The following is an 18,925-nucleotide window of genomic DNA, read 5'->3' as shown; positions in this document are numbered from 1 at the left end:
ATGTTGCTATCAATATGTTAAGTGCTAATACAAGACTTGTTTCTTCTTACCCTGACCTGTTTGTTGAGCTTTAGTAACACTTATGATAACCTTTGCATAAATTGACAAATTCTTGTTCATGAATAGTTCATGAACACTTCATGCCTCCTCAGTTCATGAACTCTTGAAGAACTATGGTTCATGAACTATTCACTTACAGTTCGTGAACAGAAAATGAGCCATTGAAAAATAGAAGGAAAATGTTCATGAACTGTTCATGAACAGCAAAACCCTGAAGAATTTTTCAAGAATTGTGTTGTTCATGAACTGTTCAAGAACACTTCATGCCATTGATGTTCATGAATAGTTCATGAACATTTCATGCCATAATGGTTCAAGAATAGTTCATGAACACTTCATGCCACACGGGTTCAAGAATAGTTCATGAACACTTCATGCCATAAGGGTTCAAGAATATATAGGTTATGAACACTTCATGCCATTAGGTTTCACGAATATTTCATGAACACTTCATGCCATTAGTGTTCATGAACAGTTCATGAACTAAAATTTCAAGAACTTTTCACAGACGTGGCTCATTTTCTGTTCACGAACTATTCGTGAACAGTTCATGAACTCAGTTCACGAACAGTTCATAAACTGTTCACGAATTATTCGTGAACTGCAGAACAACATTTCGCAGGGGTCAACTTAAGCCATTCAACTGTTTAGAACTTTCAGTATTTCTATGCATATTTACATATTTTGTTCCTAGCAATAGGTCGCCAAAGTTGTGCCATTGGAGTGCGTAATCGATCAATTTAGAAGCCATCAGCCTTAGCCTAACAATTATCTTGCACTATAACAATTACCTTTCCTCACAGTTTGGTTTGAATGATTGTTCTTCCATTATGGAATCTCCAGGAACAAAATAGCAATAATTATTGCAAATGATTTGTGGAGAAAAAATTTCAGTAAATTTTGTAAATACTTTTTTTTTTAAATTACCATATTATTGCACTGACAGATGACTTAACTATAAACAGTGGAATCACTGTTTGTGTTCCGCAATCAAGGGACTTAATTGAGTACCCAACACTGCACTTTGCCAAGATAGTAAGCAAAATATTATTTTAGAGCAACAAGATCATTCTGAAGATACTTATGTTGTATTTTTGACAATGCTGTTTTTAAGTTTTTACATTTCAGTAGTAACCTAAGGACAGTAAATGTTTCTGAAACCCACCATTAATATAAACAGAAATTTCGATTCCCTTAAATAAAAAAAACAACTCAAAGAACACTTGCAGAAAAAACACACTCAAATAGAAAATGATTTCATAAATCAACTATGCCAGCTTCCATTGACTAAGAGTGCTTTAACGTCATGCATTTACATGTAATTTAGAGTTGTCTGATTACTACCCATTAACCACAAAGACAAATAATAATGTCATATACTGTTATTAATGTAATTATGTTTCTTAATGATTTCCTATTACTACTTTTTTTCCAGTGCCTGCTAAAAGTGTATTAATAAAATAATTACAAAAGCATAATCTTATTCTGAATTAGTATAGACTGTTTTAACAATCAATAAGAGACAAATAAATATAATTGCTATTGTTATACCACTCGGAATAATGATTATGGGATGAAAAAGAATGTAAAATCAAAAATAATATTCAAGCATTCCATAATAATGTAATTCATCATATACATACATATATATATATATATAAACAATCACTCACATTTATAAACATGTATAATTCTGTTTTTAAATCCAGTGTTTGTTTTTTTTAAAGATAAAAAAAAATCAACTACAGTTTATTTCAGTTAAATGACTATAGCAAACTTTTGCCCATGTATGTTGATAAGTTCAACTTTTAACCAGGTCAACACAAATTATATCACCTTTAGGCCAAATCTAAATAAATATTTTTTTGTATGAATGTCAAACATAGGAATATTTCATTCATAAATGGTATCATAGCAAAATTACAGTTTAACAACAGTAGTGATTACCAATACATTTTATACTGACATCATTACTATGTGTACCATGCATGATGAGGTACATACTGATATTCTCAAAGTAATTCTACAAGGAAACAACAAACATATTACAATCATTTTTTAATTGATTAACAATAATTAGAATGGCTTTGCATTTAATAAAAGATTTGGCAGTTTCCAATATTTTTAAAATTAGAATTTCATGTCTTTTCTAGTGCCTTATAAACTACGACCAGGCATTGAAGGATTTTTGAAGAGCCACTGGCCTTTTTTGTTGGAGGTAAATTTTCGCTTCTGCGTCAGTAATTATTACTTCCATAGTTAAATTAACAAGAGATGTGTTTGTCAGAAACACAATGCCCCCTATTGCGCCGCTTTGAAGCCATAAATATGACCTTTGACCTTGAAGGATGACCTTGACCTTTCACCACTCAAAATTTGCAAGTCCATGAGATACACATGCATGCCAAATATCATGTTGCTATCTTCAATATTGCAAAAGTTATGAAGAAGGTTAAAGTTTTGGTTAAACTTTTTGAATGTGTTTTTTTTACCTTTGACCTTGAAGGATGACCTTCACCTTGACCTTTCACCACTCAAAATGTGCAGCTCCATGAGATACACATGCATGCCAAATATCAAGTTGCTATCTTGAATATTGCAAAATTTATGACCAAGGTTAAAGTTTTGGTTAAAGTTTTGGGACACACACACACATACAATGACAGACAGGCCAAAAACAATATACCCCCGATCTTTCGATCCGGGGGTATAAAAAGCTATTTCAAAATTTAACAATTGAAATCGTCAAAATGCAGGATTATGAAAAGATTAATATTTCCACACAGGAAGGGCCCAACCTTCAACTTCAGACCCGAATTTGAAGGCGAGTGGATTTTTGAATGCCTGCCTACAAGTTAATAATATTAGACCATTTTTACTCAACACCATCTACAACCATAAGTACTTGTACTTGCTGGCAGTCCATAAAAGGTTGTTATAAGCTTACTATTTGTCAATCAAGGTTACCTAATGGTTTGCAGCCCTATTTCGGTCATTGCTGGTCATCCAACGTTTCATATTGAAGTCAGTTGCAGAAAAAAATGCCAACTTGTTGCCAACTAGTCACAAATAAGATGCAGAAGTTTGTTTATGATATGAAGCGGACCAGAGGCATATGTGCTTTACCAATTGCTTACCAGCTACCAATCAATTATGGGCAATTCTCATAAAAGTTTCCATTACTTTTTCTGGGTGTGGATGCAAGATATTGTTACTAACTTAAGTAATAATTGGTTGAAAATGGTCCTTTCAGGGACCTTGGTTTACTAAAGGATTTAAAAAATGAGACTTTTTTTTCTTTTGAATATACTTTTTTATTACATAATTTAGTGTAAAATAAGAAAATTCCAGCAGAACACACTCTTTTTTAATACAAGGACTAAACAAGTATAGCAGCTATAATAAGGAACATCGTGAAGATAAAATTCAGTTAGCATAAAAGCTCACATCTTAATTGGCCTTCTTATGTAAATAAATGCTTAAGTCCATATGATAACTACATGTAAATGTACCCTGAAGGACAAACTTGATACATGTAACACACATACATGTATGTCATATGACAGAAGTAAGTATACAGCTGCAATATAAATATAACATCAGTTCACGGAGTAGGCAATTAAAAATGCTTTGACATTTGCAGAACTAGCAACTTTTCTATCAATTCTACAGAAATTAATAGCTTAATTATTAAAGACTGAAACCTAAACACCACTCAAATTATAAAAGTTTATAATTATTATCCTCTCATTATTACATTTGGGCTAACTATTTCAACAGGAATCACAACATTCAGTGTTTTTTTCACCATTTTGGAAATGGGGCCGGGTCCCTTTAGATTGGGAAAATTTGCTGCGTTTTGACTAAAATTGGGAAATTAGTGTTGGTGTATTTTTGCTAAAAAATGCTTTAAAATTGGGAATACAAGTGTTTTCAGTATTATATTTACTGAGGTTGAACTTATATGGATGGGAGTTGAACATAATATCGAGGTCTCAAACAAATTATAAAATAATATTTTTTAAATTTGTAGTTTGAAACCTTCCATTGGGAATTTTAGCTCCCATTTGGAAAAATATATACTTTTTTCCATTGGGAATGGGGCCGATTACCAGACCCGATTATGAATGAAAAAAAACACACTGACAATAACACTTCCTCTGAAATGGAATACTCAATAACTTAACTTAATTGTCCCCCCCTGGCATTACTAAAAACATTATTAATGATTTTGTTATATTTTTGATAAGGCAGCCGAAACTTGCTGAGGCCACCACTGAGCACAATGTGAGGGACCTCACAATCACAATGTATGATAAATAATTTTCCTGAGGCTGTCTGCCTTATGATAAGCAACTTAAAATTAATCGAGTCACCACAAATATGAACAATACAAAAAACAGGGGACTGTAAAACAGGGGCCTCCAACGTAAAATGAATTTCTAAGTTCAATAACTTCACAATTCGATGAACCTCTAGCTGTTCGTCACCCAAAGGCCATAGGTGAAGCGTCCGCTACCTAATACGACTTCCCTCGACTCCAAATCTCTGCAGAACCTCTAAAGGTGCAACATAATTACCAAAATGCTCTAGAGTAGTGTTTTTTAGAGTACCATACCTCTTCTTCAGAATGAGATGTTGTCTCACTCACACTCACAGGAGAAGAGACCAACTTGCCAATTTGCAAGTATTTAAATAATGACGAACAGAGCGCCACCTAGCCTGACTTTACAGAGATTTTATTTACAGAGATTGCCGATCATGCATTATTCCTTCACTGCCACAGAAATGAGCAGAATTTATAAGCATGAATTTTATTAGACACATACCTTAATAATCAAAGTCTTTTAAATGCTTGATAAATCATAACTTACTTTGTGAATTACAGGTCAAATGTCCATATTTATTACTTGGCAAATGTAAAATAAAGGGAGGTAATTATAAATAAAGTAAAGCCATCTATTGGACACTATTAGCCTTTCATTACAATGATTTTTTACATAACAGTGCCTTTTAGAAAAGATTTTGTTCTTATTACCATACTTCTGCACTTTGTTCTTTCTTATTTCTGTTCAAACTTTAATGGTTGAAGGATAAGTATTATGAACAAAATGTGAAAGTACACAAATAGCAGCAAACAGTTTCTTTCAAATATATAAAAACACAAAAGATTGCACAGAAGACTTAGTTAAAACTCTCACCATAAATAGTCATTTACTATCTGTGCTCTTTGTTTGCCATAGATAACAGTGTAAGGTTGTACAACTATACATGAAAATGTAGTGTGCTGATAATAATGGATGGTGGTTTATGTACACTTATATGAGGCTAAGTGCTTAGATCCACATACACTTGATGTAAAGTTTATATCAATATTTTACTGTATCAAAAGAATATATATACATCATAAGGCCACCAACTGGGATTAAAAGTCCATTTAAAGCTATTTTTATGACTTCTCTGAAAATCCAATATAACGCGCACAAATGTCAATGTGGATTAAAATGTAACGGCCATCATGGGGTCATGGTTCTAGTTTTTTTCCATCCTTTCTGTAAAAATGATTGCATGAAATTCGAAATGGTTGTTCCCAACAAGGCCAACATTGTGCTTAACCCTTTCCCACTCAGACGCGAAGTGAAAATTGCTATGTGCAAACAGCAGAAAACCAGAACAGCCTGCGAGTAATTATAATAACTCATAGTCTGTTCAGGTTTTATGCTGTTTGCTGCTCTTTAGTATCTAAGGTTATACAAGAAACCGTCGGAGACGGGTGATGCTCCCCAAAGTTTTTTTTTGTCACAATATTGCACTATATATTCAGATAAAAGGAAACGTCTTGAGGGCACAGTAGTTGGGGGGACAAGAATTTTTTTATAGAAAATTTCAAAGGGCCATAACTCTGTGAAAAATCATCCGACCAGAACCCGCTGATAATATGCACATCTCCTCTTGGTAGTGAAGCTTCCCATAAAGTTTCATTGAATTCTGGTCATTAGTTGCTGAGAAATATCCCGAACAAGAATTGCACTATATCATTTAGTATATGTGAAGTTAATGGAAAATTTCAAAAGGCCATAACTCTGTGAAAAATCATCCGACCAGAACCGGCTGATAATATGCACATCTCCTCTTGGTAGTGAAGCTTCCCATAAAGTTTCATTGAATTCCAGTCATTAATTGCTGAGAAATAGCCCGGACAAAAATTGTGCACGGACGGACACACGGACGGACAGACGAAGCAGCGAATATATGCTCCCCCCAAGATTTTTTGGGGGAGCATAAAAATGACTGCAACATTAAAATCGACAGACACTGGTCGGCAATATCAATCCCTATTCAAGTTCACTACGTTCAGACTTTTACATGACCCTCACAGATTCCCACTTTAAATATTCTGTGTTCCAATTTTTTTCATCAAATGAGTTTAACATTTAAAACTGAAAAAGTTACCAGCATACTTGGTACGCTAAGTAAATATCATGTATTCACTGTTCACTTTGATCTTGACAGACTTATAATTTTGTATTTCATTCTCACATGCATTTTATTATAGGTAAGGGTGCTCGTTTATTATTTATTAAACTTGTATATTTATTAAAAAATAATATAATTCAATAATATGAAAATTTAGTTTGACATAAAAGTGCAATAGCTTAAATCAACTTATTGAGTTAGAAAAGGTCTATCTATACAATTGCCAAGATATGCCAATTATTCCCATGGTATCAATAAAATACATACGAAAGCTTATCTCTTACACTATGTGATTATATCCAAAAGCGAACCAATAGTCTGCAGCAAATAATAGGCTTCCTCAGAGATGTTAAACAAAACACTTGGCAAAGAAGATAATATTTTGGCGGTTTAAAGCAGATAATTGCAGTATGAAGTACTTTTTAGAAAACAGCAAACACTTCCAATGTCTGACAGCACTTCTACTGGCTTTTAAAGGGACTTGTTCAAAGATGGTCAAAATTACTATTTTCCAACTATTTGTCATAATTTCAAAAAAAAATGTATAATAATGTGGGAAAAAACTCTAGCCTGTTTGAATAGCACAGGCAAAAAAACAAATAGCTTTATTCTGAACCTTTTGAAGCATTAAGTCTGACTGTCAAATTCTTGTTACAATCTAGACTTGGTAAATCAGGTACACAGTATATAGATTTATGCCATTATTTCACGAATGAAAATGTGAATGATGACAAAACAAAACTTAACCTGCCCAAAAATTTGAAAAGGTAAGTATGTGCGAAAAGAAGCTGATGTCAACAAAGAAAACACTTTTATATGTCTCATTTTCACACAAAACAAAAAGATCTACCATTGTTTAAATAGATAAAATGAAAAGAAAATGGCAATCTTAGCTTTACTTTAATGTAAACTCTCTATTAACACACACAGAATAAATTGTTTAACTAACAAGTCATTGTGAAGAAAAGTCTCAACCATAAAAATTTACAATATTTACATGAAATGATAATTGTTGGTATTTTAATAAATATCATGCAGCCTTCACTAACTCCAGTATCTGAATTTTTGATGAACAATAAATATTCCTGCGTTTAAGCGTTTTAGATGAGGCTTTATTACAGCATTCCTCCCCCTTGAGTATTAAAACCATGTATCAAATATCATTTTAAACTGTAGTAAAATCAATTGTTTGCAATTTTGTTGTTGAACAGGTTTTTTTATAGAGAAGTCATCAATATTTTATCCATGACACTTCAAGGTTGAAGAATTCATGAACTGATTATAGAAAGAGTGCATGCATAAAACAAATAGTTAGATATTCAGTCAAGGCTTATGTAACAAGTAATAAATCAATGGATTTATCATCAAATTTTTTTATCACTAATTCAATCTTCCAATGCACAATTCAAGCCAAAACCATCAAATAAAAAAAAAACAAGCATCCTCATAACAAGTAAACACGAAATATAGAACAGTGGATATAGAAAGTTATTAATCAATTGTTCTATCAGAGAATCAATCAACCAGCAAACCATCTTAACAAGCAAGCAACAAACAAATACTATCAAACAAATGAGTCGACCAATCAATCAATCCATTGATACTATAAAATAATGTGAATCAATCAGTTGAGTTGTGTTCTGAAAAATTGGGCTTAATGCATGTGCGTAAAGTGTCGTCCCAGATTAGCCTGTGCAGTCCGCACAGGCTCATCAGGGACGACAATTTCCGCTTTAATGGTATTTTTTGTTTAAAGTAAGTCCCTTTTTACCGAAAATCTAGTTTAAGCGGAAAGTGTCGTCCCTGATTAGCCTGTGGGGACTGCACATGCTCATCTGGGACGACACTTAATTCCTATCCATAAAGCCCAGTTTTCTCAGAACAAGACACATATAAAATAATGTGAATCAATCAATAAATCAAATAATCAAGAAATCAACAAATAAACAATAACAACTCACCTTTCCTTGTATTTGTTGTCCTTCACATGATGGTCAATTACTCCAACCACACACTCTTCTAAATCCCTATCAGCGCTAGGGAGACAATTATGGTCCACTAGTGTGAGGAGTAGCCTCCCTTCCATCTGAAGAGCACTCAAATTTAAATTGTCCCTGAAAACAAGGCTGTCCAATGGGATACCAAGTTTCTGGAAGAAGTATGTGGTCTCTGTTCTTAATCTGAACTGACTCTTGGGGATATTTAAGACAGGAACCAAGATGCTTGAGTCCTTCTCTTTCTGAAAAAAGTTACAACATTACTGAATTGCCACAGTCATAATAAAATAATGGTAACCAATATTGTTGTACTCCAATGATGTTACACTATCTTTTTCATCACAGGCATGTAAAGTAAAAGAGCAGAAATGCTTTCTGCACAAACTGACCCTTACACACACACAAACTCATGGTCAGGCCGTGCGATAACTACATGCATATGCCCTCCTTTGGTGGCATAAATAGTGGTTACAAGCATTTCTTTATACGAGTCTATATTAGGGAAAATACAATCAATAAGTCCCTTTCAAAAATGAACACAAATCAATACAAAGATTTTTTTTTCAGTAAATATAAACTTTACTTATAGTACAATTATTATTTATTGTAAAATGGCATGTTTTTAGAAATGCTCACACACAATCACATCACTCATAAACAAGTTGAAACAATACTTTTTGTGACTAAGTTCCAGGTTAAGTTTTTATGTTTCTTTTTGCAAAAGTTCTACAGAATTCGCTACATTAACTTTTAGATTGCAAAGAACCAATGTCAACTAGAGATTAGGAAGATGTCTGTCCATGGAAATCCTATCTGAAGTGGAAAATCACTTGTGTATTGCAAAAGTACAAATACAAGTTTTTCCAACCTTTTATCATGCAACAACAGTTTTCAAGTTAACTCAGGGACACGTCACTGGTTAACTGTAGTGAATGTGTTATTATTACTATATGGACTCAAAGATGGGAACCAAAAATGAATTACTGCACTTTAATCAAATTCTAAAAGAGGTCCAACACACTAACATGTCTGTGGAATTATTCTTTAAATAAACGACATTTTTTCTACAAATTCATGATGATTATTTGCATGAATAATGGACAGTCACATTTGTCAAATCAGCAAATTAAATTTTTTACTACATGGAGGATGAACCAAAATGCAAGTTAATCGTTGATCACTCATAAAATGACAGTAAGTACTGTCTTGCACTGAAGTCAGCAAATATCCTCTCTCTTTTTTGGTCTTACTCACCTGACTAAGATAGAACGCATAAACAATGGCGCACACAGCAGAGTCTAGGTCACACGCCTCGTTTCCGATGACAACATGCACTAAAGACCCTGGGCAGAGGTTATCCTGAAAGGCGTAATGAGGTGGTTCATTGAACAAATATGACGATGGATCCTTGTGTAAATGCTTGTTTGTTGTTGTTTTAGGAGTGAAAACTCCTTGCTTTAATACTCAAACCTATATTTACCAATTTACATAATCACAGTTTGCAACTTTAAATTTTTTATCGATAATGCAAAAGGAATTTTCATGTAAGCAATTGTCTTTTCTACCTATAAAATCATATGGCATGAATAACATATTGAACAGAAGTCATCATAAAAGTGAAGCAGATTCCAAGGACTTAGGGGCCAAGCAAATTAGCTTCCTCTGTCCAAGGATACTGAACCAATCAAATTACAGCAAGTGCACAGCTCCTCCTTTTGAATCATTCATAAAGAACTAAGGTGCAGTTAACTGTGAACAGAAGTGCCAGATCACGCATAAATTGAACATGTGATTCATACATGATCAGTCCCGATTAGCAATTGTAATAACTTGACCAATCATGGATAGGCAGAGTAAATTTATGCAGGCTTTTCCACAACAAGATGAATAGATTTTATGTATTTATTTCCTTTACATTTCCAACTAATAGCATACATTAACCAAATTCTCAACCACATTTTGTGATCAATAATTGCAAGAGTATTTTGCTGGATTATAAGTAGTAATGAAATTGCATATGGTTATGATATTGTTAACAACACTACCGGTAATACATGGATAATTAAAAAAAAAAAATTAACAAGAAACCTATGTCATGGAATTGGACAATAAATTTGATGAGGTTGCAATGAATTTTACTAAAACAGATTTTCGTTTTGCAAATTTGTTCTATTTTTTACCTCTTTTATGAAGTGGACCAAATGGCTACCTTTCAAAACATTTTTAGCACACCAATTATGAGTTGGTAGATGTGTGAATACGTTTTTGTTAAAAGTATTAAAATATTGTCTTTCAATTGTAAAAAAGCAACTGTTAAAATAATCATACATGGTAAATGCCAAATCAAGATGACTTAGGCTTTACATCAGAGCCATTCTTTAATGGCCAAATAGCAATTAATATACACTTTAATACATGGATTGAATGTGCATTCATGTAAATATCATCATGCCATATTCCCTTTTTAAATGCATTTTCCTATATAAGTTTAAAGGGATCTTTTCATATTTTGGTAAATTGACAAAATAAAAAAAAATGGTTTCAGATTCGAAAATTTTCGTTGTAGTTAATATATTTGTGAGAAACAGTAATACAGTTACTGAACATTTACCATGCTCTAATATATCCATTATATGCATCTTTTGACGATTTAAAAACCTGAAAATTATAAAGCGTTGCAACGCAAAACGATAAAAAAATTTGGAGAGTCTTGTTGTTGTCATTAAATTGTTTGACACTACAAGGATTGCTTATATAAAGTATCATAGTACATGTATGAGCACTGATGGCCGAGTGGTCTAAGCGATAGACTTACTCCAGGGGTCAGTGTCCAGCTGAGGGTTACTTTTTTTTTCTTTTCTTTTTCAAGTGACTTGTTTAATCTACAAAACATTTTAGACACCTAAATGCTGTACCCTAAATTTCATATGATGAAGAAAACATGTTGTATATACCTCATATACACATGCATATTTTACAAAAGGACAGGTGGACATAAAGAAATATGTGAATATGGTGTCCATATTCAGGCATTCCGCTGTTGTATTACAGTACATGTGTACATCTCTTTTTACATTTTAACATATTGTTTAGATACTTTTAGCTTTCACTAAGCAAAAGCTTATATTTAAACCCAATTCAGAACATTAATTATTTAAATGACATTTTTTTGTTTGATGCAGTTATGATTCAGATTGACAAAAAGTCATTAAATGAGTGTCCAGATTTAGGTATATGGGCATTTGTTCTCCTTTTGTTTTGTCTAGATTAAGTAGAGTTATGCCCCATGATATTCAATATGATTTAATTCAAAATAAAATAAAAAATCGAAAAAACGGCCCTCAAAATAAATTGTTTTACAGAAAGAATGACCTTACCACAAGATTTTTGGATTGCTGAAGAAATTTATCCATTATTTTGACCAGAAGGCGTGCCTTAAAAGACAAAGAGAAACTTATATATCATTTATTAACAATACTAGAATATACTATTCGAAGACTGCATTAATAAATAACTGGATTAAGACTCTGGAACATTTATAATATATAATCACTTTCATTACGTCAAATCAAATATGTACTTAATATTTTGAAATATTTGCTTAATCATCAATAGATCATCATTAGATCCATTGCTGTTACTGCTTTTGAAAGTATTCAGTTCTAACAAAGATCTTACTTGAAAAAAAAAGCTAATTAGAAGTTCTGGCTTGCGAATATTTTCCGGGCGATATATGCTTTAATTTTGCCATTTTTGGAAAGATTTTCAAAACTGTAAGATTTAAACACAGAAACTTAACAATAAACAATAAATATCTTGGGTTCTTTGATTGTAAGAGAATGTTAACAAAACAAATGTCACTTTCTTGCAGGCTCAACAATCAAGAACAATGTCTTTTTCACATTGACAGTAGTACTTTTCAGGATTTTTTTGAATGGCAATATAATGCAGTAATGTTTAATAAATTCATTTAATTTGTATTTGAACAAAAATAAATGATCACATGACAATACATTTAAATATTATTAATATGCAATTAAACAGATGATTGTTTATAAATAACAATAAAAGTAAGAAGCTGGTTGACAAAAAAGAAACATGATGTATTGAAGAGTACACTATTGACATTAAGTAAAACTTAAACAAAGCCATACAATACACTTTATTCATTGGCAACAAGGCTCAGTCATACTTTAATGAAGAAACAGCTCATTCTTGACTCAAAATGTCTTGACCATAACAATGTTTGTGTATTGAAAGCAGATATTATTGAACATGGGCACTTTCATTTCCTAAGACAACAGAGGCATAGCAGGGCTCAACATTAACAGTTGTCCTATTGCCCCTGGCAAGTAAAAGTTGGGTCCGGGCAAGTTATTATATAATCTAGTTGTCCGCCCAGGCAAGTGCAAAAAAAACCAAAGAGCATTAAATTTCGACTTTAATTAGACTTTAATTGCTGTAATCATTTTGTTAAATGTGCAAAAACAAAAAAGGTTTTATGTATTATTTTGATCTTTATAAAAAAATATGAGGTTTACAGTTAATGTGATATTTCATGTTTGGGCAAGTGGCTTTATGTTCAGGGCAAGTAGATTTTCTAAGTACTTGCCCAGCAGGGCAAGTTGGTTTTTAGGTTAATGTTGAGCCCTGCATAGGTTGTAAACTATCAACAAAAACAATATATTTTTTAACAAACAAGTTATTTCCTCTTTTGAAAACCAATAAAACTCATTTTAAGAATTACAACATTTATTTGAATAAAATAAAATAAGTTCCAAAAACGGTTACAAACGGTTACAAAATAAAACGTCCGGAAAATACTCCCATCCGGAAATTATCGCAAATAGAGGTCTGATAAGAATTTAAACAATATCAAAATGTCGCATGATTTGCTAACCACAATTTTATGACATTTGCACAATTTTTTTATTCATAAATCGATCCAAGCCGTTGAAATGATTACAATTATTTAAACAAACGTAGCTTGACACTTCACAAATATAGATATTGGGCAGATTCAATTTTAAGGGAGAAAACTCTACACCATAGGTTGCACACTAATATAAAAATGTTCTTCAAAACCGAGATTTGTCTGGTTCCGAGCTTAGCTACCGCAATTGCACACCGCGTGATCAACGTAGATTAAAATGCGATTGTTATAATGTAGTATTTTCGTGTCGTAGTAAACAAAATAACTTTTAAACAATACATAAAATGATCAATTTTAAAAACACCTGAATCTATTATCATTGAATTAAATTTCTAGACCTTTATCCTTCAAGAGGATGCATACCGAGCAATATTCCCCTTAACCTTAATAGCGCATATCCTTTGGGTAATCCAGTGTACTCGATAAAATGTTCTCACACACAACCCAACAACACATGCATTTGGTGGCAAATTTGAGCACTGTTTTCTTATGTATTAAGGACTTCGAAATAGCAAAAGTTTCGACAATACTAAATGTAAACATGATTACTTAACTATATCATTACCATGTTCAAGGCAAGGTTTCGTTTAAGGTAATTTGCCTGACGCCATACAAGAACACCCTTAACATGAGCGCAATTAACAATGTCCGACGGCGACCGAGCAAACGATCGCCGAATAAAATATTTTAAAACAATTCGCTAATGGCAATACATATTGATAGTCTCCCCCACCAGTTTTGATATAGTACGTTAAACGCATATTTACCGCGCACAGCTCAGGGAAAGTAACATGGCATAACAGTCCGCTGCATCGGTTATGAAATACCAATACATGTAACTAGTATGAAGACAACTATCGCTTTTGCCTTTGTCGTTGTTTATCCAAGGCATTTGACGAAATCGCCTGCATAATGATGTGCTTAATGTGATCTGCTTTATCCTGGACAAAGGCAATATGTCCATCATTTCACATATAACACGTGACAAATAACTATATAACCGATTGATGACGAGGCATGTTCCGTATTGTTAGATATATGCAAGCATATATGGTGAGTAAATTATACAACAACATGTAGTGTTCGTGATTAAAAAAACGTTTGGAAGCAGTTGAAGGAAAACAATCCAGCCTTAAATTGTCTTTGACCAGAGCGATGGCGTTTTAATGCCTTCATATGGTTGCCAGTTTAAATATACAAGTCGTAACTGATCAACTGAATAATTGATTGACATGAATACACTTGGAGACTTTTCTAACGCATCACTTAATCATATCAATATAGCTCCCTTATTTTTTAACGGCTTGTGTTGAAATTTGGACCAAGATTAATTCAAAACATATTTGATAATTCGTGAAAATTGAATTGAAATTGAAAAACTACAAAATATCAAACTTAACAAATTAAAAACGTCACTTCAAAAGTCAAATTCGCAAACTCGTACAACGTAAAACAAAAACAATGTGAAAAGTAAAACGCATAAACTTACACATCTTAATAAATGACCGGCTTGAAACATGCCGATTGAGCCGTTGCGCTCCTGAACATTTATACGAGCCATATTGTTTTTCTTTAATTAATGTTATGTTTTTATTGTGTAAAAACTCACATAGAATGATGAAATTGAAATTAAATTGGGATAACATGTATATCGCGTTTTACTACACTTGGTGACTTTTCTAACGCAACACTTTTAAAACTTACATATCTCAGTAATAAGTAAATATTTTTATTTAAAATTGCACATGTGATCATTTGACCACATTATGTGCAAGCTAACGATAAAATCATTCATCCGTGACGATCGGACGCTTTAGCAAGTTGGGAAGGTAGCCTGCAAAATGCAAAGTGCGCAATTGCCCTACTGAATATTCATACGAGCTATATTTTGTTTTGTAAATAGTTGCATGTTTTTCTTGCGTAAGAACCCACCTAAAATAACTAAATTGTTATAAAACTAGAATTATATCGCGTTTCACCATTTCCACGTGCAAAAATATGGAACCACACCTATCCCACGTTCTTAAGCATCAAATCGTCACGGATGAATGATTTTTTTGTGAGCTTGCATAGAATGTAGTCAAATGATCGCATGTAAAATACCTTTACTCATAACTGAGATATTCAAGTTTGAAAAGTGCATAGTGTATACTTGTCATTTAGGAATCAATTTAGGGTTTGAAGTTTGTTCAAGGCGTGGGATTTGTTGATATAAATGTTGTTGTTTTTCAATATTAAGATGAGCATCTTCTGGAGCTAGACTTCAATAAGCTAACTTTCTGCGTTTCGGCCGTTTATATGTAGCCCTGAATTTGATCTGCCGTTAAAATTATTGGACCAATCATTGACTAGCTGCTGGATAGCATATCGAAAGGTAAGAATAATTCCTTAGTCAAAAGCAAGAATTAATTGAAAATCATTAGAAACTTTTAATAGTTAAGGAAGAGTACAAAAGGTTCAAAAGTCACAAATTATTCATATGGAAGATTTGTTTCTTTCATTAATATTCTTTATTGTACTAGGACTAGTTAATTGCTTTACAATCAATAATTATGCATTCCTTCATAAGAAATTTATGTAAAATAGGAAAGATTCCTGATTTTAAAACATACTTTATTACCAATGCTCTACCGGGCTTTACCAAAAGCGTTCCTTGGCAATCCGTACAGTCACCGTGTTAACCCGCGCTGGTCCTGGGCAGCTTGCCAATCCATGTTGGTCCCTTGGAAAACTGTGAAGTGAGCGCCTATGATCAAAAGTAGAACCTCCAATATTAAAACCATACACAAAAGTTCCCGGACCAATTAGGAGCAGAAAGGACCATGAAATATGCGACACGGATAAGCATCAGGTCAAATTACAAACGATAAGTTGATTTTTTTTTAGTTTCGAGCGATAGATACATATGAACAAAACTTTTTTTTATAGCAAGATATTGCTATTTACAAACATCGTTGATATGCATATTTGTTACTTTGTGACATTTTTTAAATTTGTTATCGTTAACATATGGACATTTTCAAAATGTAAAGTAAAAACCTTGTTGAAGTTCAAGATGCAATGAGAGATAATACAATATCAATTTTCACATGATGATGTTAGAGTTGCTTCCCGTAGAACTAAATCGCTGCATAGTTACATACTGTTCCTTCAACTCTATACAAAATAAAAGTTCATGAATACATCGTCGGCAGTTATGTTTAATTTTAAATTAAGGAATGCTGTCAATGGTCAGTTATAAATGACTTAGCTATCACTTGTAAGACTGGATCAGTATGAAACACACACACACAACTCACGCCTAATCAAAATGTACTGTTTTAAAGGGACTGTCAACCGCGATTGATGAACAAAGAAAAGTTCTAAAATACCGTATTTTTTACAATTATTAGTTTATATTGATTAACATATCACGACGTGTATATTAAATAACTTGAAAAAAGTTGTTAAGTTTTCATATTTTCAGTATATTCGGTAATAAATTTTACTGGGTATGTCTACCAGGTAACCCGTTAACTATAAATAACGCAATTAGATTGATCACGTGGTAAACCCATGAATGCAAATTGTGCCTGCGTAGTAAATTGTATATATTTTATATATAAAATGATAAATCTACTTGCGTTATTTATAGTGTGTATATCGTTATGTCACCTATTTTCGCGATGTACTTTCGATTTCACATCGCGAAATTTTATTACCGAATATACTGAAACAGTTTATAGGTGTCTTTCGCAACCGTTGTTTATTTTTGGTGTTTTCACTTCATATACACGTATATTTGTTAATGGAGCATCAACATACTAAAACAATATCCCGGAAAAAGAAAAATAATGCATTTAAACATCAGCCGTACTTTCGTTTGACAACTGATCACGCATGTACAATGTGAACCTAAATTTAGTTTTAGTGCAGATTCGTTTATACGACACAAAGACACAATTTTGTTTTACGGATCATTTCGGCTTATAGGACTGGGTGAGTCACGTAAAATATCGAATATAAAATATATTTAAAAAAACAACAACAACTGATAGCAAGATGAGTTGCAGATAATTGGTTAGTAACCATATTTTAACTTACTCTTTTGACCTGTTAATTCTTTTCAGCTCAATTCAACAGTGAAAAATGCCAATACTATCACTTTAATCTGTCCGAAATGTGACTAACTTTGTGTATTTTGTTTTGTAAAATTCACCGGACATTAGCACATCTTCTATTTATGAGGAGTGCGGGATTGGAAGTAAAAGAAGACTTACAGACTGCATTTTTTACCTTATATGTGTTTAGCTATTAAACAGTTTTGTCCTTTAATTAAAAAAGATAATCTTATGCAAAGGATGTTTTTTTTAACATTATGTATTTTAAGAAAAATAGATTTTATTGATATGCATGAATTTGTAGTACATAATATCAACGATATGTATCTTATGTTTTTTTTTAACAGTCTGTCATCCATAAGTAAACATATTAAGCATGTAAAGTATGTTTAAGGAATAAACCGTTTACATTTTTGTTGTTTCTGCAAAATAAGTCAGATATATGAAATTCAGATTTATGATAAATGATGAACAACTAACTCATAGTGATATCACTATAAAATATTCTGTACAGTTTAATAAATATAATGTATTGTATGCCTGACATGTGTTCTAAAAATAAAATCACTAATTATGTTGTAGTTCATATTGACATCAATATATGTGATGTAAACATATGTGTTCATGTTATGTATACATCGTCATGTATCTTATTTTTTACCGGTAAACAAACATTTTGTTGTGTAACGTTCAATCTATGATGACGTTTGCAATTAAATACGTAGTGCTCATTGCTGCAATTTTGTAACGGTTAAAAATCATGTTTTTGAACCTCTACGTATGAAATGAGAAAATTTTGTTTTCTATCTACACTTACTAGTATGCTATGATTAATAATATATTAACTATAAATATATTGTTGATAACAAATAACATGTATATGCAATTGAAAATGTACTGTTTCCATAGCAACTGTAAACTTAATTAATTTTGTCTAATTAATTTTATCAATCGTTGAATAAAATGAATTATTAAATGAAAAATGCCTGGCAGTAAAGATGCACAACACATATGTATCATGAGCAGTTATTCATTTTAGTCTCAATTTCGTAGCATACAAACTGTTCAATTTTTGAATACACACATAGTTCAAGAAAATGTGCACACATTTTTTATTTAAAACATGTTAATGATCTTCCATATCTGTCTAGGTTGTTTTTTTTAATTTTGCATTTATGTTTTTGTCCTAATTTCTTTAAAATAATAATAAATATAAAAAAAGAACATTTTTGTTCCATTAATTGCAACCATGAGTATTTATAATTTACAATAGAACAATTAATTCTGTATTTTGAAATCAATTATTTTCATCGACATACGCGAATAATGGAGTTATTATCAACACAAACTGATCAGCA

The 18,925-nt window shown here is 32.2% G+C and overlaps 1 protein-coding gene across 3 annotated transcripts in view; it reads right to left on the bottom strand.

Annotated features, from left to right (window-relative positions):
* Positions 1 to 8,724, bottom strand: part of LOC127850425 (uncharacterized) — a 165,365-nt gene extending 156,641 nt beyond the window's left edge. Inside the window, exon 1 of one of the 3 annotated variants that reach the window (XR_008035284.1) lies at positions 8,499 to 8,724. Coding sequence is in view for 1 of the 3 variants with exons in the window: in XM_052383449.1 (XP_052239409.1) it covers positions 8,499 to 8,623 (125 nt within the window). In the remaining 2 variants the exon portion in view is untranslated. Of the gene's footprint in view, positions 1 to 1,733; positions 1,843 to 8,498 lie in introns of those variants that run through there. The other 2 variants (XM_052383449.1, XM_052383450.1) reach the window with 2 other exon arrangements.
* Positions 8,725 to 18,925: the final 10,201 nt, after the last annotated feature.

The sequence above is a fragment of the Dreissena polymorpha genome, chromosome 11 (assembly GCF_020536995.1).
Source record: "Dreissena polymorpha isolate Duluth1 chromosome 11, UMN_Dpol_1.0, whole genome shotgun sequence".
In the NCBI taxonomy this organism is placed as follows: domain Eukaryota; kingdom Metazoa; phylum Mollusca; class Bivalvia; order Myida; family Dreissenidae; genus Dreissena; species Dreissena polymorpha.
Note: the sequence above shows the minus strand (reverse complement) of the source record. Positions and strands in the feature narration are given on the sequence as shown.